General features: G+C 42.4%; 9 protein-coding genes across 9 annotated transcripts; 4 read left to right on the top strand and 5 right to left on the bottom strand.

Moving 5' to 3' along the window:
* Nucleotides 1-652: 652 nt before the first annotated feature.
* Nucleotides 653-1201, bottom strand: EAF01_000571 (uncharacterized protein; the record flags this gene model as incomplete). Its single annotated transcript, XM_038908821.1, has 3 exons — nucleotides 653-846; nucleotides 875-901; nucleotides 1030-1201. 3 exons carry the CDS (start codon nucleotides 1199-1201, stop codon nucleotides 653-655), a joined length of 393 nt encoding a protein of 130 aa, XP_038775727.1.
* A 4145-nt stretch (nucleotides 1202-5346) lies between these two features.
* Nucleotides 5347-8046, top strand: EAF01_000570 (uncharacterized protein; the record flags this gene model as incomplete). The annotated part of the gene is made up of 1 exon (XM_038908820.1): nucleotides 5347-8046. One exon carries the CDS (start codon nucleotides 5347-5349, stop codon nucleotides 8044-8046), a length of 2700 nt encoding a protein of 899 aa, XP_038775726.1.
* An 868-nt stretch (nucleotides 8047-8914) lies between these two features.
* EAF01_000569 (uncharacterized protein) lies at nucleotides 8915-9463 on the bottom strand (the record flags this gene model as incomplete). The annotated part of the gene is made up of 1 exon (XM_038908819.1): nucleotides 8915-9463. The coding sequence occupies one exon, from the start codon at nucleotides 9461-9463 to the stop codon at nucleotides 8915-8917; it is 549 nt and encodes a 182-aa protein (XP_038775725.1).
* A 2134-nt stretch (nucleotides 9464-11597) lies between these two features.
* EAF01_000568 (uncharacterized protein) lies at nucleotides 11598-13923 on the bottom strand (the record flags this gene model as incomplete). The annotated part of the gene is made up of 2 exons (XM_038908818.1): nucleotides 11598-13846; nucleotides 13911-13923. The coding sequence occupies 2 exons, from the start codon at nucleotides 13921-13923 to the stop codon at nucleotides 11598-11600; spliced, it is 2262 nt and encodes a 753-aa protein (XP_038775724.1).
* Nucleotides 13924-15302: 1379 nt separating this feature from the next.
* Nucleotides 15303-16049, top strand: EAF01_000567 (uncharacterized protein; the record flags this gene model as incomplete). Its single annotated transcript, XM_038908817.1, has 1 exon — nucleotides 15303-16049. The coding sequence occupies one exon, from the start codon at nucleotides 15303-15305 to the stop codon at nucleotides 16047-16049; it is 747 nt and encodes a 248-aa protein (XP_038775723.1).
* Nucleotides 16050-17350: 1301 nt separating this feature from the next.
* Nucleotides 17351-19147, top strand: EAF01_000566 (uncharacterized protein; the record flags this gene model as incomplete). Its single annotated transcript, XM_038908816.1, has 8 exons — nucleotides 17351-17383; nucleotides 17487-17520; nucleotides 17597-17691; nucleotides 17746-17767; nucleotides 17823-17919; nucleotides 17975-17986; nucleotides 18044-18212; nucleotides 18269-19147. 8 exons carry the CDS (start codon nucleotides 17351-17353, stop codon nucleotides 19145-19147), a joined length of 1341 nt encoding a protein of 446 aa, XP_038775722.1.
* Nucleotides 19148-21624: 2477 nt separating this feature from the next.
* EAF01_000565 (uncharacterized protein) lies at nucleotides 21625-22205 on the bottom strand (the record flags this gene model as incomplete). Its single annotated transcript, XM_038908815.1, has 2 exons — nucleotides 21625-21752; nucleotides 21893-22205. The coding sequence occupies 2 exons, from the start codon at nucleotides 22203-22205 to the stop codon at nucleotides 21625-21627; spliced, it is 441 nt and encodes a 146-aa protein (XP_038775721.1).
* A 1717-nt stretch (nucleotides 22206-23922) lies between these two features.
* EAF01_000564 (uncharacterized protein) lies at nucleotides 23923-24892 on the bottom strand (the record flags this gene model as incomplete). The annotated part of the gene is made up of 2 exons (XM_038908814.1): nucleotides 23923-24519; nucleotides 24602-24892. 2 exons carry the CDS (start codon nucleotides 24890-24892, stop codon nucleotides 23923-23925), a joined length of 888 nt encoding a protein of 295 aa, XP_038775720.1.
* A 530-nt stretch (nucleotides 24893-25422) lies between these two features.
* On the top strand, nucleotides 25423-26333 carry EAF01_000563 (uncharacterized protein; the record flags this gene model as incomplete). Its single annotated transcript, XM_038908813.1, has 3 exons — nucleotides 25423-25477; nucleotides 25535-25829; nucleotides 25877-26333. 3 exons carry the CDS (start codon nucleotides 25423-25425, stop codon nucleotides 26331-26333), a joined length of 807 nt encoding a protein of 268 aa, XP_038775719.1.
* Nucleotides 26334-26477: the final 144 nt, after the last annotated feature.

The raw sequence follows: 26477 nt of genomic DNA, 5'->3' as shown, positions 1-26477 counted from the left end.
TAATATACAGTATAGAATACTTGCTAATAAGTAGGTATATAGATACTCTATTCTGTCTCTATATGTCACTATCTGTACAAACAATTCCTAGAAATATTAATCATAGTAACCAGTGACAAGTAACCACGAACAACAAATACCAGTACTCAACCACATCTACCAACAAGTCTACTCACTCACTCACTCACTCACAACCTACCTTTCATTGTCCATCGTTCACTCCACACTTACATCTAAATCTAATGTCCCCTTCTTCCTTCCTTCCTTCCTTCCTTCCTTCCTTCAAATTTACCTCAGACACTCCACTCAGACATTCTCTCTTAGACATTCCTTCCACCATACAACTAAACCTCATGAATATAGATAGTCCCATGAATTGATCCAATGTCTAATCTCCAATTTCCAAATTTCATTCTTCGGTCTTCTCTGGGGATTCTATGACAACATCATTGTTTATCAATTCTCCATCAATGTATGTTTCGCCTCGGGGTTTAAAAAGAGAGTTTGTTGGAGATTCAGATTATCGATAAACTTGAGATAGTACACTATCGATTTGAACTGGCGTACCGTTGAATGGGGGGTTGTCTCGCGGTAGATTGAGTGTTTGTGTGCAGTGATTTCAAGGCCAACAGCACTTCCTTCAATTCCAATCTCAATTATTCCAATAGTATTGTCGTCTCAGTTCTTTTCGATATAGCTTGGAAGGGCGTGAGATAAGGCTTCGTGATGTGGTAGGTGTACCCTCTGTATTTAAACTTTCGTGGCGACGAACTACAGTATTGATTGATTGATTGCTTGATCGAAGATCATCACAGACCTCTGCGAGTAATTTCCAGTGGCGAAAAGCTTAAATGTGTAGAAAGAGATAACATACCGTCATGCCTCGTTACAGAGTCGAAGTCTATAATGTCGAAGTAAAATTTTTCCCTTCTAGACGGAATCCTCACACAGAAATAACCCCTCTCTACCTCTCTGCCTCTCTGCTTCTTCCTCCATCAGCCTTCTACTAGATATGTGTGGAAAACAGACCCGTCAACTGATGCGACCCACGGTGATCAGGAGGCTGAGCGGTACATGAGGCCGATAACTCGGAGATATCCCACCGTTCAAACGGGATTGTCTTCAACGACATTAGACACGTGGTAATGTCTTGAGTATTGGTTGGTTCTTCGCTGCAGTACAAGATTGCTTGGTAGAACATATTATTTGCATGAGAGTGAAACATCCAAAGCAGACACTCTGTATGTGTGAAGTAGGAGAAAAAGAAAATTCAATTGAGGAACCTCTTAGAGGATACCCTACTTGTATGCACGCAATTGCTAAACGCTTGAAGAATATGAAAATGGTCACAGACTCACTGTGAGTGGATGGCGCCAAATTATCGTTTGAAATATCGAAACCGCGTCTACGAAACTTTGACGGAAACTTTGACGGAAAATTCTTTATCAATTTTTATTAAAAATGGCATAGGAGGCGTTCATCGCAATTTGATCGTACCCAGGAAGTTCACTACAGACTGCACTTCATTGTATATTAATAGCCTATGCTTTTTATTAATCCGATCTTTATTGGCCCGGAGCGCGAGTATGTACAATGAATGCATCAGGGTTTTGTAGTGCCAACGGTAGGCGCCGAAAGTTTATGAATTCGCCGACGCTATCTTGAAGGCCCAGTCCACAGTCCAAGTATTGTATGCGTGCGCGGATAAGGCGTAATCCGTCACACGTTCATGCTCACGCTCAAGTATTTGTGTACAGGGGCTCGAAGAGTGGGAAGACGTCTTGAGAAAAACCGTGCTCATAATGCGGCTGCAAATATACGAATCTGATATCCAGAGGCTGTGCGATAGTCGACTTGATCGTAGATGACTTGTCACTTGAGTTACCCATAGTACAACTCTCGGAGTACAACTACTCGATACAGACAATTTGGAGATAGTAGTTCGATCGTACTAAAGAGACCCTCAAATTCTAAGAGAAAACCACTTTGAAGGTGGATTTTGACTTCAAGACAACGAAATAGTAATGAGATGAGGGGGGCTGGTATCGATGATGAGGAGGGAAGAAGTGGTACCGTCAATACTTGAATTGACGATGCATTTCGATTCGAAAAAAAGTATTATGAGGAAAGAAGAGGGAATTCAGAGAAAAATCAAGCCATGATATTTATTAACCAGCCTCGAGCCAGCTCACCCTGGGCATGGGTAGAAAATACCACGAGAAATCAAAACATTGTTAAAACTCTCACGTGATTAACATATTTTCTTTTTCTGTATTTTACCCCTCCAGTTTGATATTCCAATGGACTAAATTAATGTGATTGTCCCTCCGTATTTCAGCCTCCCAGACACGGTCCAAATTCTGATCTTTTCTGCTTTTTGCATGCCACAAATGTCTATTCAAGACACGATAAACGTCCGTCTGTACCGGTACTCGACATTACTCGCATAGTCACCAACTGAATATTCTTCACTCAAGTCGGCATTGGGGCCGTGGTAAGCCAACATACAACTGGCTGTCTCATGTGCAATTCAAGGCCGTCGACATGCCTATAGATCTGCTGATTGTTGAGTCTTGACATATCATGAATCGTGATTTCGGAGTGGATCATGAGTGCATAATTAACCTCCCTCTTCCTTGAATCTACCCTATAAGGTTGCTGGGAATCTCCGAGATCAACTTTACCTAACAGCGCGTTTCAAGTTCAGCGAACAATACTCGATACCTTGAATATCTTCGATCGATCGGCTCACAATGGTATGAAGCTACGAGCTTAGAAGTGAAGAGCGTGTGAACATCGAACCCCTAATAGGACCCCTTAGGACGCCTCATGACCCTTTCTCACAAGCTTCCGTGACGTGACAGCGGCACATGTCGACAAGATCTCTCATAAAGTCATATGTGCCGAAATTCTCACAAACAAATACCGCATCCCCTAACCTGGAAGTTGGAACTTTCGACGTGATAACACAGACGGAAAATCTGCCATGTGGCATAAGCGTATATTGACAATGCGTCAACATCCGAAGAAACAATGACATCGGGATGGATGCGAGGCATTAAATGGAGATTATCTGAATGAATATCAACCAGCCTGGTTACTGATTGGCTCAAAGGATCAATAGGTATCCATCTTCCTCCTCTCCTGTTATGATCCCCATCATGGTCAAGTCCAACTCACGATCTAGCAAATGTTGCAAGCATAGTGGATGTTGATATTGAGGATTGATGATGAGAGGTTTTATTTAACTTTGCCTACCATGCAGAAATTTTGATGAAGCCATCAGAAGATGAATATTGGGCCAAGCCTTACAGTTACCACAACTCATTTGCAAAGTCCCATTATTAATATTTTATATGCATGTATGCAATCAGAACATAAGCATTGAGCATTAAACCTCTGAGTTGTATCTTTCTTCTAGTGGAGAAGAATTGAAGCGGTTTCCCGAACGATTGGTTGTCGGGTCGGAAAGGCGGTTCATTGGTTTCATACGATTCATTCATTCATCCCATCCCATCCCTACGAGGTAGGTCTCCTATCTTGCTCGGCAACTAATGCAGGAATTTTTTGGGGACCTACTGTTTGACCGGGTCTAAAATCATGCTGAAAAGATGAAAATAAGTTTAATTTGCGAAAAATTACCGTGAATGCAAGACTTAGTAATCTGATTGGTTTCGTATTTCGAATTTGTTTGAGTAGTTAGTAGCTAGTTAGAAGTTACAGGCAGTGCACACTATTCATTGTACGCCAATGCATACCGAATATTTTGGGGAGGGATATCATATCATGTAGTTTTGAGTGGGTCAAAATCACGTTAGAAGTTAGAATTTAGTTGATAAAGACGGAATTTGAGCGGTCTGACCTGAGCTGACTTCCCACCGATTTTTACTCCCTACAAAGTCCTACGAAGTACCTCCGCACGCATTATTTCTCGAGACATTTAACTGGGCTGAGCCGAATCAATACATCGCACGAAAAAGAGGAACCTCTTAGTTAACTCTTTCTGAGGGTCTCATGGAAGGATCATATTGCGTAGCGAAAAACAACCCAAATTCGCCATATTATGGATACAATGACGTAGATATGCTTTATAATGTGAAAACTTATCTAGGTAATATGCATTATACCCATGTGTTATTCCTTCAAACACTACGAAGTACTTTATTGATAATTAACTTTCCTTTTACAAGTATGCCGATGCAAGTAAAATATGCACAGAATTTCGAAAAAGGCGTTGAAAGTGTAAATCTTCTTTTTTTGAACGCTTTGAATCTTGATTTTCTCAAGATCTTCAATCTAATCTACAATTTCCTGGATTTTTTTTGGGTTTTTTGGATACAGCAAGAGAGACATATCAAGTAATCATATACATGCAGAGAGATAAACATGTGAAGTTTCTATCTTTGTTGCGTTGTTTTCGACGGCCCCATTGTCTGTCCATTGCTATCCTGTCCCTTTTTGCATTTTTACCCCTTCATTTTGTGCTTTGCTTGGAATTTGAGCGAATAATATGGTGGTTTTGAAAAGTAGTGCGAAGAGAAGCCGGAAGATAAGCGGACCCCTAATTCTCTAGTAGAGGTTGGTATCAAGCTAGTCCATTAGGACATCAACAATAGTGGAGTAAGTTGATAAGATGGCATCGGTAAACCTGGTTCGTTGTGTCAGGTAACCCTACTGGTTATTATTTCCGACCTTTTTGAAGAAAAATTTGTTGTACCGAGTGGATTCTGCTTATTGTCAATGACTTATCTTCGGTCGTCGCGCTTCATAACTCGAGTGGTCGGTAGGGTAACATGTGGATTTACTCGTTGGTTTTCCCAATTTCATTCTAATCCGTTGGACACTAATGCATTGAGAATATACGGAGTACATTCCTACCTACGATTCAAAACACTCGGTGGGTCCTATCTTAAAAGAGTAATGTAATCAAGACATACACGGCAATGCTATCTCCATTCATCATTTATATATATCAGACCTGTCCCTCCTTTCTTTATCTCTATATCAGTCAAGTTTGTCTTTCCGCCTTTTCACTTAAGAAAGAAGTGATCATATTAATTGTGATAAGTTCGTATCACAATCAACCTCGAAAGGTCCATTCAAAGTACGCCACCACGGCCCGAATGATACCTTACAAGAAATCATTATATCACGGTTATTCAAGAGGCTTCTTTAAGCTTCACGGACGTCCATTCTGTCAATCTCTGGCACCAACTTGATCTACCTTTTACATTCTATACTCACAACTTTTTCAATATATATAATTCCAAACTTTAAAACTCTGTTTTGCAACACCAGTAGTGAAAACCTCCTCAAACACCTCCCTCTACAACAGATATAGCAATCATGGCCATTCCATTCGGTTTCAGTTTCGGCGAGGTTATTCATGGAGTTGGAATCCTTAGAAATGCATTCACAGCAATCGACGATTCGAAAAAGGCAAACCCAGTCTTTGAGGATGTTGCACAAGTCCTATCCAACCTTCACACGCGTCTCGACGGCATCGAGAGATTTTTGAGTGATTCATCATTTGGAGCTCAACGTGGTTTGATGATGCAAGTCATTAGTGCATGCCAACACTGTATAGAAAGATTTGTGCATCAAGGATGCAGGTTAAACGGTATCACCACCAAGGGATCTTTATGGTCTCACGAAGAATTCTCCAGAATCATCGAAAAGATTGATTGGTTAGCTTGCAAGAAATGGGATGTATCACAATTCAGAAAGGAGCTTTCAATTCACGAGGATGCAGTATCAAGTCTGCTATCGACCATGCTTAGCACCCGCGGAATGGAGAAGGGACAACTCGCCCGTCAAATCAACGATATCGTTACCACCCAGCACAGAAAGGTCCGTGGGTTTAACAAGGCATCACCACAAGATGTTGCAGCCAGCAATGAGGTTTTGAATGCACTCACCGTCATCAATCCACTCATTGGAAGAAGAGAAATCGAAGCTCGTACGGATCGTCTCTTGAGTAAATCATGCGACTGGATCCTCAACAACAAGAGTTACAAGTCTATGATTGAAAGTGATCAATCCGATTTGTTGTGGGTTCATGGACAAGCAGGAAAGGGTAAAACCATGCTTTCTATGTACCTTGTCGACACACTCTCCAAACAGGTTGCTCAAAACCCTTGTGACCAAATTGCGTACTTCTTCTGCGACAACAACACCGATCAGAGAAACTCGACATTACATGCACTCAAGACCGTTCTTCATCAAGTTCTGAAACAAAGCTCTCGAAATGTGTTGTTGGAAGACTTCAAACGTCACGGACCTCAAATGTTCTCCACCATCGAGGGAGTTTGGACTGCTTTGACACGGGTCCTCGAAGCTTCTACCACACGAAACCTTTACCTGATCATCGATGGTCTCGATGAGTGTACCGAGGAATCTTTGGATGTTTTCCTTAAGCTCGCTAGCACATACATTGCGTCCAACGTCGACGGACTTTGCAATGTCAAATGGATTTTTACTAGTCGAAATGAAACAAGGATCGAGGAGTACTTGAAGTTGTCTTGGGTAGTAGACTTGGAAGACTCCGCCGCTGAAATGAGCAAGGCCGTCGATACATTCATCAGCCATAAGGTTGATATCTTGGCTACCAAGAAGAGATTTGATGCACCCTTGAAACTATTTGTCGCTGATAAATTGAGAGCAAAAGCTGAAGGAAACTTCCTCTTCATCTCTCTTGCTTGCAAGGAACTCTTGAAGAAGAACGTTTCATTCATCAATGTCAAGCTTGTACTCGGAAAATTCCCTACTGGACTCGATGCATTATATGCTAGAATCCTCGAGGGAGTTCTAAAATTAGGTGAGGAAGATCAACAAAAGGCTTTTTCAGTCTTCCGTGCAGTCGGTATTGCTTTCAGACCTCTCAGTCTCCGCGAACTTGCTGTCATGGCAGCTTTCCCAGCAGCAGCTATGGATGATGAAGATATTGTTTTGGATGCTGTTGAATTATGTGGATCATTCTTATCATTACATCGCGATCACCCATACTTTGTCCACCGGTCCGCAAAGGAATATCTCCTCAACCACAAAACAGCCGGTATCTTCTCCTCAGATCTAGAATTCGAACACGAAAAAGCAGCTTTCAGAGCTCTCAAATACACAACCAGAGACTGGAAATATTATCTCGAAAGTCTCGAGGATGTTCCACTCTCTTCATTACAAGATCAACCTTCCTCGGAAGATAGTCTTCAATATCCTCTCATCTACTGGATCAACCACAGCAACATCGCCGGATCTCGCATGATGAAATCCTACGCCCTCGATCGTCATTTCTTCCGTCGCAACTGCGATCTCCGCCGTACCTGGCTCCTCTACTTCAAAAAGCACCGCCACATGACCAACTTCTCCGCCATTCAGAATGTTCATTTCTCCGCCCTTCACATCTCAGCTGTATGCAACACCTGGTGGGTTGCCGAGATCCTTCTCAAAAACAGCAGCACCTACATCGATGTTGAAGATTCCTTCGGTCTCACTGCTCTCCACTGGGCCGTCCACTGCGGAAACACCTCGGTCGCCAAAATCCTCCTCCAGAAAGGCGCCGACCCCAACCACAAAGGTGGAAACACCGATTACCAAAATGGACCTCGCGAAGGCACACCCCTCGGTCTTGCCATCTCCTACAATAACCTCGATATGTCGAAACTACTCCTTGCTCACGGCGCTGATATCGATTGTCCGGATCATCACTTTACTACTCCGCTCGTGTGGACCATCCGCAAGAACCTTCCTAAATCGACTAAATTCCTTCTGCAGAGAGGCGCGGATCCCATTCTCAGAGATGAAGAGGGAAAAACTCCACTCCATGATGCGTGTGCGAGGGGTCATGAGAATATCGCCAAGATTCTCCTCAATCACGGTGCCGCCCCCGATGCAAAAGACGATAAAGATGTAAGTCCCGCTGGGGATGCGTGGAACGGGGGACACAAGGAATGCATCAAATTGTTAGATGCATATGGAGTTAAGACTCCAGAAGTAGATATGGAAGAGGAGAGTAAATGGGGAAAAGGAGGTGATTTACTGGCTGCGTAGATGAGGGTTGAAATTCATACATACATACATACACATATATGTGAGGGAAAGGGAAAAAGATGCATACAAGGATAACGGATTGGTTGGGTTATGGGTAGTATATAAGGGACTTGGGTTTTTTGCGAAAGATACCATATAGAATTTACATTTGAATCCCGGATTCGGGAAAACTTATCGTGTTAGAAAATGCTTAGATTAGATGAGATTAGATTGAATTGATTCAATAGATATCATATATGAATGTTCGCTTGTTCAGATGCGAAAGATGAATTAAAGTGTTATCCTATAACTTATCTGTTTACTGCTCTGAATGAGAGTTATAATTATGTGAGATCAGTGAGCAAGTGTTCATTGAGAGGAAGAGGAATTAGTGAGTCTTGAGTAGTGAGTGTATTGTACACACCACGGTGGAGATGGACAGACAGCATAATTATGCGAAGTCGCTTATGGGAATGAATATCGATTGTCTAATATAGGATATCTCATACCTATAACGGAGGTTGAAGATGAATGAATTGATGTTGATATGATTAAGACATCATTGGTTTGTGTTCTATTTATATATTATGTTTATATTTATTTATTTACCTCCTGTCTCATTCTTTTTTGTGTCATATTATCATGGAATACCTAGGTACCTAACACACTAGATATCCGACACCATGAGCACCAGTCGAACAAGTCTAGCAATCATTCAATTATCCGTCTTTCATTCTCGCTTTGGATTCCCCCTCTTGAAGATTCACATCTCCGTACCAACCTGGTTCTTTCTATCGCTACCCACTCCTTCCCACATCTTCCAACCGTCATCAATTAATGATATTTCGCCTCTCAATCTCCATCTCTTCTCTTCTCTTCTCTTGCCATCTCAAGAAACTCCAGCATAAGTGTTTATTTTGCCATATTCGTATCCATATCCATATCCTCTCCCTTCTGTCCTTCTCCCCCTCCCCCTCGACCAAGCCAATCCCCATTTCATCTTCAACTCGCCTCCTCTTCTTCTTTCCCTCTGTTCGAACAATTTACCTCTGTTCTCTACCCTAACAATACTTAGACTCCCTTCTGAATCGAGTTCGTGATTGTCGAGTGACGATAACGATGACGACGACGACGAAGATGAGAAATATTCACTTCCCCCGCTATCTACATCCGGATATGCACAGCTAGGACACGGACATTCTTCATCTTTCCTCCCTTTAGATATCTCAGTGAGGAGTTCTCGTTCTCGTTCTTGTTCTTTTTCTTTGGCATAGTTGCGTTTATATTTAGAGGTAGATTTTGGTCTGGCTTTTCGAGCATATTTAGGAGGTTTAGAGCGAGATTTCGAGGATGCAGGTGGTGAGTAGGGAGATGGAGATGAGGATGTACATGGATGGGAGAGGGAGATGAATGAGAATGAGCGTGTTGTGAAGGCCATGATGAGTTGTGCTATGCTAGGTTGGATGGGGTTGGTGTTTCCTGTTTATATATGATATAGGTAAGAAAGCCGAAGATGATATTCCCGAGAAACATATATATGGGTATATCTCTTGCCATACAATTGCCGGGAGAACGAGTCAAAATATGGAACTTTGGCGATGAAGATGTAGGTCTCAATCTAACAAAAAGAGCAGAAGTCAAATAATATATCAATATATAGAACATTACAGAAGAGAACACAAATTATTCCCCCCCCCCCCCCTTTTCAAAAAGAAACCAGACTCCAAAATCAATACTTCAACCAAGTAACGAAAAAAAGGATATTCGACACGAGATGCGTACAACCAACCAACCAACCAAACATACATTCAACTTCCGAAGAACCATCCACATCTCCATTCATTTCCCCGGTACGTAAGACGCAATCCGAAAATGCACTTTTGAGTTTCGACTCCGATCGAAATTGATTGTGAAGTTCTCGATGCGTTATGCATGTATGTATGTATGCATGTATGTAATCATCCCCCTCCCTTTCTAAGCGATCATTTTTGTATCATATTAACCTATATCATATCATATGTATGCATCACAACGCTGGTATTCGTATCTGCAGTAGGTAATTTTCTCTCTACCGATAAATCCTCTGTTTCAAATGTAAGATTACCATGTATTCTTTCTGTACATATATGTTAATTTATTTCCTTCCTGCTTCGCTTCCTATCTATCCATCTATCTACCTATCAAAAAACAGCTCATTCATCCTTCATTATTATATTCAGCATCATCCCATCAAGCGATCTTCCTACTCATCAGAATTCCATCTCGAGACGACACACGCGCGCATATATAGTGCAAACCAATCAACCAATTGCCTCATCGAAAAATATACATGCATACATATACACACATCCAAAAACCCACACCCATCAAAGCAACAAATAACAAAGTCAATCAGCAACATTCCCTCTTCTATTCCTCGGAAAAGATCGAAATAGGATAGATAGGTAGTATAGTGTAGTATGCTGTGCAATAGTACGGTATGGCATGAACGTGGCGGTGAAAACCGAAAGGACAAAAAACGGCCGACATGAGTTTTTGAAGTTGTGTCCCTGTAACGGGCGTGTTGTTTGTGTGCTGTGTGATGGATGGATGGAAGGGGTTTGAGGGCGATATCGGAGGGAGGGGAGAAGAGGGAGATAATGGAAGGGAAAGTTTAGAATTGAGGTTTGCCTATATTTCGAGATGGTTAGTGTGGAATGTTCATCGATATAATGTACTTGTAATAGGTAGTATTCCAGATAATTACTTAAAGTTCTTTCCATATAAATCTATACCAATTCCTCTATTTCACCCAAAATTATGAATCACCTTTCTATTTTCATTACATCACATCACATCACATCACATCACTTCACCTCCTACCCCCCCTTCCCCTCGTCAAGCTCCCTTCAACCCAGACTCTACTCTTCCCATACAAAACAGAGTAGAGCAAAGCGCATGTCCAAGCTCACTACTATTTCCGCTCGTAGCTGGCTGTAGCCCGCTGCGTGTTTCGACGGCTACCCGCAGATTTGCTCTCGCTTATATATTTAGAGATATGCCACGCGAGATGAGAATGAATGAGTGATATTGAGACAAGAACTGAAGTATTTCCCCGAGGGAAAGGGAGATATCGGGCAAGTGAATGCAAAGAGAATGTGAGATTAAAATTGAGATGTGAATTTATCGAGGAAAGATGTGAGGCAGAAGCGATGGATGTAGGTAATTCCTTGGAAAACTATAATATCACATCTTATTAGAATATCAAATCCGACCAAATCAAAGGTACAAGAGATAGGTAGTCTCGACTAGCTCTTACAGTCGTTATGGTTCAACATGCTCAAGAACGCGAGGTCTAATTCCATTTGAATATATAATATGATCATTAAATGCTCTTCATTAATCAATTCCGGCATGCTAAAAAACGCTATGTCATGCTGAGTCATGTCATGCCATCTGATCATATAGTGACCTATGCTCCATACACCCATTCAAATATGTACCATGCTCCAAGCTCCATATACCCCCAATTAACTCAAATCAATACAAATCTATCTTCTTTCCTCCCCACTCCATTCCTTAATCATTACTGGCTACTCCCTATCATCACCAAACAAATAGCCCGCCTCCAAGCAATATGCTCCACCGTTAGCCATTCCTTTCTCACTTCCCCAACAGACAACTGTCGCATCCACAACTCCACTGAGTACCCCCTCCATAGCCCCAAGTACACCCCAACCGATAAACCCAGCAACTAGTCCTACGACATATGCATATGCACTTCCCTTGAGACCAGGACCTTCGGGCACACTGATAGACAATTGACGAGCAGTTGCCACCCAGCCACCAAAACCAAGAGCCATAGACATGATGATACGAGTTGCGTGAAGAAGCAGTTTGGCTAGACGGTAAGGGAGTAGAGGTGTTGTGGCGTGAGTTCGAGATGAGAAGGATCGTGGGGTTAATGTGGTTGTAGGAGCTTGAGGTGTCAGAAATGTCATTTGACTTAGACCTCTGGCGGATGTTTGAAGAGGTTGTGAATGGATAGCAGCGTAAGTGAGAGTGAGAGGATTGAGCAATGCTGTCACTGGTACTGGTACGAAAGAGTACGCAATAATCGAAATAGCCGCCACCAATCGTCGTGGAAACACGAGAAGAGGAAGTTTAATCAAGAGAGCTATTAGTGAAGATAGGCATATGGTACCGAATATCGTATTGGTCGAGTGATAGAATGCTGCCGCAACAACCTCTCGAGATGAAGCTCCTGTCTGCGCATTACGGTGATAATACCACTGAGAAACTGTTGCAGCAGTGGTAGTTCGTTGGATACCCCCAATCACGGAAAGAGTCCAAATGTACATCATTACGAAATATACACCAAGCCACCAAGTCGTTGCATCAATAATGAAACTAAGACCTGACTTTGAGAGATGACCACCCAAGAATACTCTCGTAAACATTCCTAACCATATCCAGGTCCATACAATAACTGACCCCAACGTAGCGAATCCCAACGCGAGCAGACCGGGATTCGAAGCAAGAATCCTCGAGGCAAACTCTAGAATGCTGATTGCTTTAGTCAACGATTGACGTCCTTTATAGATAGTGTACAACCAAAGTAAAGCAAGAGCTCCAGGTATGAACGACATCCATCTCATAGCCCTATCTTGCACACCAGTTCGATCTGTTGACCCTTTCATACTAGACACCATAGGATACAGTGAGAACGAAAACAGTATGACTGGTACTGCGAGAACAATCAGGAATACCAACGGACGAACAAAAGATCGCAGTAACGCAAGCCAAATAAAAGATACAATTATTGATGCAAGGGTATCGACTGCGAATAGATGAAATGAAGAACGGAGAGTGGTATAAATCGTATCTCCGAGCACTCCGTCAGGCGTTGATGTATGTAGGAAGATCAGGAAGAAAGTTGCGAAAAGTGAAGCCAAGCATATCAAAAACAATGACCCCCAAAACATATCATGCTTGGGCCCTTCCAGTTCGTCTGGAGTTGTAGGAATTGCCACTGGAACAACCTCCACTTCATTCGGTCGTATGGGGTATCGAGGACCAGGTGGTTGTTGCGACTCGATATCCCTCTCATTGCCTCTGATGGATTCATCTGTGAATCGAGTTGTGCCAGATTTTAGCCCAGATTTAAATTGTTGGAAGGCTGGTGGATTATCATCACCCATATCATAATCTGGTTCACTTGGCGGTAGGCTGTCGGCAATCGTAGATTCTAGTCCAATTTCGACCATTCTTCCCTTTCCTTTACCACTGCTTCCCTGACTGCTTGGGCGCCTACTTTCGTCGTCATGTTCTTCTCCAACTGTTTCTGGTGTGTGGCCTCGCTCTCTTGTACTTCGGATGCCGCCTTTCCAACTGCTTTTGATTCCTCGTGGGCGTTCTCGATGATCACCTGCTATATCATCATCTTTACTATTCCCCAGAGCTATATCACTCCCATCGCGCTCAGTCTCCTCACTTTCTTCCAGTTCTCTCGTTGGTGCAAAAACTCTCCGTGATCGTTGAAGCGCAAAGAAATCTGCCGTCTCCCTCTCTCGTTCCTCTTCCTCATCCTCTTCCTGAAAATCGTTCAAGGCGCTGTGAAATAATGGGGCATCGGGAGGCGCTTGGGAATATCGAGACGTAAATCCAAAGTTCGGAAGATGCGATGACTGATAAGGATTTCCTAGTCCTCTTTGGTGTCTTGAACTTCGTAAAGGCTGCGATCGTTGATAACGTTCGTTTGGGCTTCGAGTTGGGATTTCGTTATCCTGTTGGACGAAATTGGAGAATCGAGACTGTGACTGAGCCAAGAAGCGCGAAGCATCTGGATAATGTAATGGTTAAAAGAATGCACCAGGTAAGTAGGGCAAGTGAGTTAGTTTACTTACATTCTGAAAACATCTTTAACCCTCCAGAATAAAGTTGTGTGTTGGAATATTTTGCCTGCGGTGAAGTTGAGAAGTCGAGGTTGTTGATAAGGACGCTCTATCTACGGTTCTGCCCAGTCTTGTGGGGTCTTTTGTGAGAGCTTGAAACGGTACTCGCAGGTTGCAGTACGGTAGATCAGTTGTAGTCTGGGGTTGGTAGGGTATCTTGTAACCGATGAATGATACAAAGCTTGTGATGAGGTATTCCACGTAGGTGCTGGAAGTGAATACTGTAGAATATATTTGTATGGGCAAGACTTGTTCAACAATCATGGATGCCCCGTGAAGGAATATTGTATATTAATGAGATCTCAGTCACTTGCTTGCGTTGCTGGGGTTGCTGGGGTTGCTGGGGGCGAGTCAAGACTTATGATTGCGGAGTGTCGGGAGGCCTCGGTCGTGAATCATTTAAAATCACGAGGCAGGTATACCATATCGCATAGCATGTAGGGAGAATGAATCGGTAGAATGAACTCGTCCTCCAGATAAGGATAGGATAGGAGGGAGAGGATGGGAACGGATGGGATATCGGATTATGCGAGAGTGGAAATCTTTTGGATTGATTGATGATGAAGAGAAGGGAGAAGGGAGAAGGGGGAAGGGAGAAGAGAGAAGAGAGAAAGAAGAAAGAAGAAAGGAGAATGATAAGAATGCAAATTTAATTCAATTCATCGACTCGTATAAATTCATTATTTACCTGATACTGGTGTAGTCAATCGAGTGAAGATTGCATGATCACTAGATGTTCAATATTCCTTTGTTCACCGCCCCCCCAGCAAGCCGACCGACTTCTCCAATCCTAAAATATAACTAAAAAAGGCTGGGTGCTAGAGGATCATGATTTTCCCTCCGCTTGCATTCCCAAAAGCCACTTTATGACTGGCTTTCCAAGGTTAGGTATCATTAGAGAGAGGTACCTGGTTCCTCCAGCTGGCTCAATAATCAATCAATCAATGATTCGTGAACAACTCTAATCCGTCATTGGTCATTGTCTCATTGTCTCATTGTCTCATTGTCTCATTGTCTCATTGTCTCGACTCTCAACTGCCCACGAGATTGTAAGATTACCACCATACAACAACTCTGACAACTTACAGCTTTATCCTCCCCAGACACTCTAGCTATTCTTCATTCATAAACCTCATTGTTATCGAATTAATACTCATTTGAAATTTAAACATTCGATTACAATTCATCAAATACTTTCAACCCAATATCTTTTATTGGAATTGTTCATTGATTGTTTAAGTTCGAACGGGTTCTGCCCTTCCAACCCCAATCTACCACCCCTCCCTCCTCTTCCAACGGCAACGAAAAGGCGATAGAACCTTTCGTTTCGAAACGACAAAAGTAATGTCTACTACATCATGGGATTATATTGCAAAGCTCGTCTGCATTGGCGATAGTGGAACGGGGAAATCATCTCTCACAATTCGACTTTGCGAAGGGCGTTTTTCTCCGCACCATGACGTTACCATTGGAGTCGAATTTGGATCACGAATCATTCCAGTTGGTCCACCGAATTCAGAAGGATTTAAACCAAAATCGAACACTCTAGATGAAGAGCCAGCAGCTAAAGCTTCAGCCACAGAATCAGATGTACCACAGAAACACATGAAGCTCAGTTTATGGGATACGGCAGGACAAGAAACTTATAAAAGCGTAACGAGGAGTTATTTCCGTGGAGCTTCAGGCGCACTGCTCGTATTCGACATCTCAAGGCGACCAACATTTGAACATGTTACGGACTGGCTACATGATTTGCGACAAATTGCTGAACCGGATATAGTGGTTGTGTTGGTAGGAAACAAGAGTGATTTGGCCACAGGCGAGGAGAACAAACGAGAGGTTACCGTGGAAGAGGCAGAAGCTTGGGCAAAGCGAAATGGCGTATTGGAGTATGTCGAAACAAGTGCAAAGAGTGGTGAGGGGGTTGAAAATGCATTTGCAAGAGTGGCAGAAAGGATATATATGAACATCGAAGCTGGGAAGTATGACTTGAATGACAGGAGATCTGGAGTGAAGGGTCCTGGCTATGGAGGTTCGAAAACGAATGTTAAATTGGCCCCCCAGAAAGCCAGTAGTGGTGGATGCTGTTGAGCAAAATGAGGCTCGCGAGGCCAAATCTGTCACAGTAAATGCGGGCACACAGATATTGGGATTTGATCTCGATGGCTATACACTACTTACTCAAAGTCTCTCGTCAACCGCAGTTTTCCAAGAAGACTTTGTATATATTCTAGTGCGGGACTGGATAGTCTTGAATACCTTGTACGATAGGAAAGGTCCGAAAGGTTTCGGAAAGTTGGCATTAATATACCCAAAGCATGAGAATGAATCATGACGATGACAGCAATAAATTCTATTTTTATTTTTATTTTTTATTACTCTTATGACTCTTGGAAGTTCTGAGAAATCTGTGGGGTTTCATTTGAATAATTTGGGAAAGATTCAGAACACATGGCAAACGTTTTAGAAGCCTCTTGATGTCCTCTCCCATGGATGATAGCACTTTCTCATGTCATGATATCTTCTATACGCTCTACTTGGCCGAGTGAAGAAAAGGGGTTGATAAGAGACCATTGATAACCACTATCTCTATGGATGAAAACTACCTGAATGGATAGTGCCAGTAAGTATGATTGTTGTGTGAATGGTTACTTCCTTTCTAACCTTGGAGCAGCATGTGATATGTTGCGGCATGAGATAATAGGCCACCTATGTGATATTCTCGAGACGATGGGTAGCTTTCCTTCATGATGGATATACTTGAGAGGCAGATTACAACCTAATAGACGCTGGAAAGAGAAGTCGTTGTTGCAATGAAGAATATCACTATTCTGAGTTTCCAAAAAGGCATTGGCCGACTGGGTGTTAGGTAGATACTAGGGAGATATCGATCCTGACACTTCATGAATGCTCTAGATCCGTTTATTGTATGATGAGTGAGAAATAAGTATGTATGCTACCTTGGTACCATTTAGAAGAATGAGGAAGCTATCACAATAGAACTGTTATCGAATTAAAGAAAAGGAAAGGCATATCTGCTTCTCAAGAAGAAGAAGAAGAAGAATCAGCCTCATCATTCACGGAAGCGTAAGGTGGTTATCCCACCATTTCCCCATGACTTGACTAGAGCAAAAACTAGAGCAAAAATAGAGTTCTGCCCAATCTCACCGCGGATTTACTTAACCTACCTGTTCCCTTCATAAACTTTAATAAAGCACTTTCCAACAGAAACCCCGCCCAAATTACTTCATCATCCCTCCTTCAACAACTTCTCCAATTTATCATACTTTCTCCAGTACTTTCAATCCTTCAGCAATTCAAGAACATAATCAGAAATAATAATATTATATCTCATCAACACATATTGGAAGGCTTTATTATTTCATACAATCATGGCGAATCACTCCGTCATTCGTATTGCGAAGGTAAATTCATCAAGCCAAACCCCATGTGATGATATCACGATATGATATGCGCCAAATGTGATATTGAAAGCGCAAGGCTGACAACACTTGGGGGGAATTTTAGGAGTTGGCAGATATTCAAAGAGGTCCAGATCTATGTAAGTCAATGTAATGAATGTCTTCAGAAGCTTACTGCTCTCTTCTTGGATTCTTACTAACCATTCAATTCCATAGCTCTCGCAGTTGCTTGTCGAGATATCGATGTTCGAAGCGTTAAAGCAATTATAATCGGTCCACCAGATACACCTTACGAATTTGGGTTCTTCGATGTTGGTCTATCCAATTCACTTTTTTCTCAATATGAAAGACTAACATTTCTCTAGTTTGGTGTTCGATTTGGAAAAGGTAAGATTATGCGAATCGGTTGCACGTTGATTCGAAGCTGAAAAAGTCCATATAGATTATCCCACAAAAGCACCTAGTGTTATTGCGACAACTACGAATGGAGGAAGATGTCGTTTCAATCCCAATATCTATGCGACAGGCAAAGTTTGTTTGTAAGATACCCTTCATGCCATAATACGTTCAACATTTACTGACTTTGCTTCTTAGATCAATTCTAGGGTAATCAATAACCTTCAGACAATTTCTCTGGACCTCCGAAACTAAATCACATAATAGTACATGGCGAGGTGAAAGAGGAGAAGAGTGGTCATCAGCACAAGGGCTTGAGTCAATATTAATCTCAATCCAGAGTTTAATGTCGAGCAATCCCTACGAGAATGAACCCGGTTTCGAAACGGCGAATGATGACCATGACAGGAAAAACCAAAAGGATTATGCTGCAAAGGTATGCTTGAATTATCAAGGCTCTTTTTACTGGTACTGGTACTGATAGGACTGTAGATTCGCCATGAAACTCTACGAATTTCAGTCATTCAACGTCTTGAGGAATACTTGAACATCTCCGCAGCAGGAACAAGTCCACCATACACAACACCACCAAGCGATGATAGCGACAGTGACTTAGATCGAGATGTACTTGATGATTCTACCGTTGCATTCGAACCCTTCAAAGATTTTTGCAAGCGTAGATTCTTGTGGTATTACGATTCGTATTTGACGGCTATAGAGAAAGCAAGAAAAGAGGTTAAGGATCTTCAACCTTTTGCTCGAATGCCCTTTGAGGGTGGTGGAAATACTATGGAGGGAAAGTTCGACTACACTGAACTCGAGAGACGATTGAGATTCATTCGTACCACTTTGGATGCTGAGACGGCTCATTGGGCTACTGAAGGATTATTATCACAGAAGAAGGAAAGTGGTGTGGCAGCAAATCTTCAACGTCAATTCGAACAAGTGGTTGAAGCATACAAGAGGGACAAGTCCGTAACCCTGGATATTGAACTAGATAACAAGAATCCTTTCGTATGGAATATTACCTATTTCGGTCGCCCCATGACCAATCTAGATGGCGGGCTATTCAGTATTAAGCTATACTTCAGCCCAAGATTTCCAGAAGAGCAACCAAGAGCCAAATTTCAGACACCTTTATTCCATCACCGAATTGGACTTGATGGAACACCTTGTTATACTCCCAAACGCCCTGATGATGCAAAATCTCATATTGAGTCTATCATTGAAGCTTTAGAGGAAATTTCACCACCATACGATCCACGAACATTGGTGAATGTGGAAGCTTCCAAACTCTTCTGGGGATCAGTGGATGATAAGAAGAATTACAATCGAAAGCTTCGGAGATCGGTCCAAAGTAGCATGGAGTAAGTTCGTTTTTGAACTGGACTTTAACACCGTGCGATATTTCGAGCACTTTTCAATTTTCGGGTGTCATATTTTTTTTTCATATCACGGCCTTTTTTATACATAACAACAAACTTTCGGACTCCGGCTGCCTAAATATTGGCTTGGACAAACCATGGCGTAAATCAGCGGGAGTTTTCTTCATCATGTTCTCTATGGGCTGGCTGGTCCCAAGGGTTTTATCTTCAAATCAAGAGGCCCACTCCAACTTTTAACAGTGAGTTGGTTAAATGAATTAAGCTGGGTTGTTATGTCTAGGATTCAACGATTTTATTTGATATTGATGGGGGGTTATGATATCCGTGTATTGATTCAGGATTGGCGTTATGAAGAATATGGGTAGGGTATGGGCAATGGGGAAAAAGGGCAGGGCTGGGTCGCCATGGGATATGGTGAATATGATGGATCATTTGGCTTTTTCTTTTCCTTGCTACTCCTTGAAGAGACGATGGGAGTTGCTTGAATTATGGTGGGTTTGTAATGATGCCGCAAACATAAAAGGAGATTAAGCGAGATGGCAGAACAGAATGAAAGACGGAGGAGGGTAAAGAGAGATTCAGAGAACATAAGAGACAAATGATATAAGGTTAAATAGGTGACGATTAATGATGATCTAAATACAATTTTAGGAGGTTGAGACGAGATACTTGCACAAAATAATGAGAGAAATGAGTGTATGTTCAATGTGATTATGCCTTATTAGACACATCCATAGACACATTCCATCGTCTAGATCCCAATTACCTGGAACTGAAATATTGCTTTACTTTAAGAACCAGTTTTTAAATAGGCACTGTAAGAGTAGATGCATTCCAACGTATCTTTTCCTGGTGTCTTGCTCTTTGAATGGGGCCCAGAATTCATCGATGGCATCTTGAGGGGATATGTGCATGTAGGTACGTATTCATCCATTCATCCATTTCTCCATCTAGACTTTGATCCTGCTGAATCCTTGGAGAATCATATGTATATGGAAATGGAAATGAGTTTTTCATATTCATGAATAGGAAATGCGTGAGTAAGTAAGTATTTGTCTCTTGTTTTTGGGGGATATGTATATATATATATATGTATGAATGTGTGAAGTTTTCTACTCTACGTTTATTTTGGATTTTGGATTTATTTTGGATTTTACTTTTGCTAACATTTTGGATTTTGAATTTTGGATTTTGAATTTTGGGTTTCGAGGTAGATGTAATGTAATGTAATTAGGTAGGTAGGTAGGTATCGATAACGTGAACGTTACAGTATCGAAAATAACCTAGGAAATGAGTGGTGGGTTTTATTTTGACAGGAAAAGATAAATTTATGGAAAAGGGGAAATTTAGCTAGGTACCTAGGTTACTCCGGGAATATCAAGTTGAGTCAACATAGATCATAATCATAATCCTCATCCTAATCCTAATCCTACACCTCCCTCTTTTTGAATTTAGGGAGAGGAGGCGAGGCTTTTTTTTAGAGGATTAGAGGATTACGGAGGAAATAGGTTGGGAGGGATAGGTTGGGAGGGATAGGGGGTTTCCGGGAGGTAGGAAGGAGGTTTAGGGTTTGTGAGAGGAGGGAGAGGAGGGAATCGATTGCATACTCTGCCGCTGGGGGAATTATACAAAGAGAGGATTTATAGGATTTGTAGGGGATCTTTCGTAATGACCATTGTAAGGTATTTTTCCGCAGATACTTTCTGTAGAATTGTAAAACACCAAAACTGCAAAATTGACTGAAATCATCATTCCTGGCGGGCTAAATAGGCATTTAAGACAAATGATCGATTGAAAAAGATGATGTGATGTTACCTTCACTCTGTTTGGTTCAGCACAATCGACCTCCAAGTAGTAAAGTACCCAAATATCGAATCACCTCAGTTCAACGCCTTCAGCTCTCGCTTTCTGGGTCATGACAATAAAAGTAATGAAAAGATTCATTCTTATTTTGATCATCTCCTGATCTCCACTATCAGCTTGTCCCTCCGTCAATAGCCTAAAAGCCAGAAAAGTGTTAATACACACTGGGTACATATCTGGGTGTATCCAACACATTTTCTCATGCCCCTCGTATTATCGCATCTACCTTCATGCCCGCAACTTCCATGCTCCCTTCCATGCCCCTTTTCGTTATATCCTTCACTGCCCATACCTCATTTTCTCCAAACTACAACTAATCCCACATAAAGAAAACGCCGCAGCAATGCTCATTTCTTCACGGATCGTCCTGTGGAAGTAACGAAAATCCATTCCCAACGCCCATCCATTTTATCTGCATTGATTCTCTCCAAATGTTTTCCTTCATAGCTGCCTATTATTGCAGTAGGTATCTTTTTGTTGTCTTCAACGTATCAATCTCGATCAAATCCATGCTGGAACTCTTCTGTGGCTTCTGGCACTCGAGTATATACCGAATTTAAGTGAGTATCTAGTGACCAAAACCAAATCCAAAGGACCCTCTTAATTCGTAAATCCCATCAACTTTGTGATTTCATCTAATAACTCTGTCAAATCGTCATCGCTGATTTTGTCTTGCAAACTGGGTATCAGAGTCTTCGCTTCATCGGCCGTGTCGCAACATAATGAGCCTTTACATCTCATGTTAGTATTGCTTCTCCCAATGATACCCTCGTTATCCATCTTCCCCAAACTGCTCTCATTCTCCCCCCCCCCCCCTTCAACCCTCAAAAATCCAAGAATGACAAAGAAAAAACCACAAATCACCTACCCAACTGTGCCCTCTCGAATTTTGCCAATTCTCCCCTACTTCCCAACAATCTCTCTACAGCCTCCACATTTTCCTTTCTCTTGAATCTCGCAAAGTGATCCAGGTATTCTTGCGTCTTACTGAGAATCTCAGTCTCATTAACATTCTTGCGATCTCCACGACGCTTTGCGACAAGCGCGTTAATGACGAGTGCGGCTTCAGAATGAGTAAGTGCATCTACATCTTGGAATTCTCCTAGCTTCAAAACGGTGGATGCTTCTTCGTCGCCTGCTGGAGGAGCGCGAGAACGAGATGTGGGGGCTGGTGTTGCCATTGTTTCGAAGGGAAGGGTAGATTCGAGAAAGGTTGAAAGATGTCGTTTGTGGGGGAATCGGAGTCGGATTCGATAACTTCGATTGTTCTTCTGACTGATTGTACCGTCTCGAATTTAACTGTATAATTAAAGAAAATGGTGCTTTTCCTGAAATGGGCGCCTTACTTGTCCGAATCGACTTTGTGCAAAGACTCGATGTGCTTTGCTGTAAAAGTGATTTTGTTGACTTGAAAGGAAGAGAGAAAGAAAGTTGAGTCGGGGGCCGATCTATCAATAAACATGTGCTGGTCGGCAAAATCTCAAAATCCGGGGAAGGCTGCTTACTTAGCCGTTTCGGGACGAGGCTACAGACAACATTGTATTGATGCATCTTGAACTTTATATTGTGGATGTTTAATGAATGCGCCGACTTTGATATTCAATTTTTGATTCCTGAATCGTGTGGATAAGACAAAAGGACGATTACGAATGCGAAGTGTTCGTTGGATAAATAATTTCAACTACGGATAAACCTCTCAACTTCCTCCCTATCAATCGACCTTGAGAGTGCATCAAATATCAAGATGCAAGTTCTACTCCCAGCTTCCCAACGAACTCTCAGACTTTCAATTCTAATTCCTAATTCGTAGGGTTGTCTTTGCCCTCACAATAATAAATAAAGCTGGTGGACTTATCTACCAAAAAGATTTCGCAGATGGATTGAACAAATTATCTATAAATGACTATCTAGTGCTTGCTGGAACATTTCACGGGTACATGACTTCTCCCTTCCCTTCCCATCCATTTTTGCTTCCCAATTAGATCCATCTCGAACTTCTTCCTCTTTCTACAATCCTTACTAACAACTCCCCAGAGTCCACGCCATTTCCACTCGACTAAATCCCATCCCATCCTCTCACCTCACGTCAACAGGTGCCTCCTCTCTTCCTTCAACGTCCCACTCCAAAACGCTCTCTACGCTCTCCTCACTCTCCTCCACTCCCACCTCCGATGACCGACCAGATCCACCCTCCGGCATCGAAGTGCTCGAAACGACTTTGTTTCGATTACAATGTTTCCAGACACTCACTGGCACGAAGTTTCTCCTATTTACTGAACCTGGCATGCCAAATGTCGATAGTATATTGAGAAAGATATATGAACTTTATGCGGATTTTGTGATGAAGAACCCATTTTATCAGTTAGAGATGCCGGTCAGGTGTGAGAGGTTTGAGAGGGGCGTGGAGAGGTGGGTCAGGGGGGTTAACATGAGGTAATTTGGAAGGGGCCATGGGCAGATGAATCGATAGATTCACGTGGAGGGTCAACGGACTTGGGGAAAAGCGAGGTGGGATCGTGGGCTCAGAGGTTATATTTCCACTGATCAAAGAAGCGGGGAATGTCTCTGGATCTGATACTGGATACAGGAGTACCTGATCAGATCTCTCACATGAGAATCAGAAGGCGAAGGGAAATGTGAACATGATTTCGGGCATAGAAGGAACTTATTGGGATTTGAGTATTATATTTTTGAGGATACGTGCCGATATTTCACAGGCCAAACGTCAAAGGAGTCAAGGAGTAGACAAAGTAGAAGTAATTTGTTGACAAAAGAGCCAAATACCATTGTATGATATCTATTGGTACATACCAAACGCCAGTTTGCCATGCAGCCCAACCATTCATTCAATTAGCAATCCATCCATTCATTTCCCCGACCTATACGTCAAGCCCTCATCTAAGCCGTATCCATTTTATCATCGTCCTTCTTGTCCCCACTCCCACTGGCTTCTCCGTCCTTATTCAACAGAGGTGCGGATGCCTCATCCTCTTCCTTAATCTCCCCTAATGCAGATTGCTCCGCTGCTTCCTTCTCTAGTCGATCCTTCTCGTTTTTCTCGACTCGAGCCTTCTCGTCCTCCATACTCATTCTCAATGCTAATGCCAACTCTGGGTCTACGCTTGGGTCGATGCCAAATTCAAATGCGCCAGCATCACCACTTGTTTCAGCTCCACCCATACCAACTCCTCCAGTAGCTCCATCCCCATTTAGAATTGGTGAAGTCATTAACTGATCACTGAGAAGCTGGGGTCCTGGTGGAATTATGGCCAAATGTGATCCATCACCTCCCTTGACATTCTCATTGAAGGCTGTCAGTTTTTTGGTGACATCATCATCAAGTTCTCCGAATACAACGAAATCGATTGAAACGTTATTTTTCTTCATCTTTTTGGCGAGCTTGACAAGTGATTTTTCGTCTTCTGCGATTGGAGAGCAAGTAAAAACGATTATGCGTTGACGCTGGGATTTGTTTTGTCGATGTTTGAGTGCCAACTATGAGGATATCTACATCAGCATTTACCCCAACTAGCATCCCCAGATGATAGGTACGATTATAAACGAAATGTTAACATACACCGGCGATTTGAATACCAGTAGCTAAGTGACTGGATCCACGAATCTTAGTCTTAGTACGATGTAATCCATCCAAGATCTTTCCATGATCAGTTGTTAAAGTAACAAGAACCTCCGGTCCTTTACCTCCCATGGACATTAAACCAACTGAAGATTCTGGATTGGCTTGAGTGATGGTAGAAAAAATCCAAGAAACGGCATCGGATTGCGCTTCATAACGTGTTGGTGTATAATCTCCATTTCGACTGCTTTCACTGTTGTCCACCACAACCATTACTGCTTCGAGAACCATCTTGTCGGATTGGCTGCCGTTGGGCAAATGTGCGAAGTCTTTATTTTGGAAGTTGTATTTGAGTAGTGGAGTCGGATATGTGGTAGAGGACGATCGTAAGTGGTAAGTATGGACTAATCTGTTGATGGCGATAAAGAAGTTGATGTTTGTTAAGGTTGCTCAAGGTAGCTATGGTTTGCGCGTTAATGCTAAAGTACAGCAAGCATCGCTAGCTTCGGAGTGGTGCCAATCCCTGTAACTGCTTCAGAATTCGGGGAGCAAGAAAGTTTAGCCACTGAGCCACACATCTGTGGCGCTCAGCAAGCGACTTCGATAATGAATGGATAACAATCTACAAAGTGATGATGATGTTTATTCTCAATCTACACCACAACACTCTACATTCTACACTCTACACTCACCATACAACATCTCACAGCTTCAATTGTATTCACACAACGCAACAATCCAGAAGTAATCGAATCGCAATTAATCGCACGGACAATTAGACAAAATTCATAGAGTTTTACACGTATATTAGCCAACGCGAAATGGCTATCACAACAGGCCAAAAGCAAGCTCTGATGGAGAATTTGCAGTTGGAAAGTGAGGAACTCATCTCCAAAACGCGTCAAATTGTATGCTAATTCTTCATTTGAATAGTTACTGAACGTGCTAGAAAGCTCAGAGCACAATATAATGTTCAAGCTCAAGGATTAAAGACGCGTATTGAAATTCGCGTCAATCGCATACCTATTTCAATGCGCAAAAAGAACATTGGGGATTTGTTTGAAAAGCACAACAATACTGGCGCACAAGCAGCGCGTGCGGAAGTGGGACCACCAGTCCCAGCAAAGAATACTCCAAAAAACACACAAAAAAAGATTCCAGTGGAGGAGTCAGAAAGTGGTCCAAGTACTCAAGTCACAGCACCATCTCGTGCTACCAAGAGGAATAGGTATGTTTCTCCCACAAAAATATGGAACACATGCTAACAATTCAAAGTGACGAGGCACGCCTGGACAAGGAAAACAATATTGATAACCCAAAGAAACGTCAAAAAGCTGTTCCTAATCTGCCTGAGCGTACCACTTCTCGTGTGAATATGGACCCAAAACAAATCCTTTCACCAAGATCCGCTAACTCCCGAACTTTACCTGCCTCCCCAGTAAAACCCGCACCACCCGCCAAATCTACTACAGATTCTCGTCCGCCTACAAGAGCAGGACGAAAAGTCGCACCACATACGAATCCAGCCGGAGCTGCTACTAGTCGAGCAAGATCCAATACCGCAACTTCGGGTCCAAAGACTACACGAGGAAGAAATGTCAGTAATTCTAGTACAGACACTGTTGTTAAAAAGGCACCTGCTGCAAGACTCAAGAAGGTGGCACCTGCACCTGCGCAACCTGCACAGCCAGCCAGCACTGCTGTTGGAAGAGTGTTGAGAAAGAGAGCTTGAGGCCATTTCAACAGTTGCAATCTCATACATTTTTGCACCAAATTCGACTCATCTTTTGTTTATGAAGTACTGATCCTCGATTGAAAACATTCCTACTCTGGAGTGGAGAACTTCCTCTATGGTGTTTTGATTAAGAATGTTATG

This window comes from Botrytis porri, assembly GCF_014898465.1.
Source record: "Botrytis porri strain MUCL 3234 chromosome Unknown BPOR_001, whole genome shotgun sequence".
Classification (NCBI taxonomy): domain Eukaryota; kingdom Fungi; phylum Ascomycota; class Leotiomycetes; order Helotiales; family Sclerotiniaceae; genus Botrytis; species Botrytis porri.
This window is presented reverse-complemented; position numbering and strand designations above follow the sequence as displayed.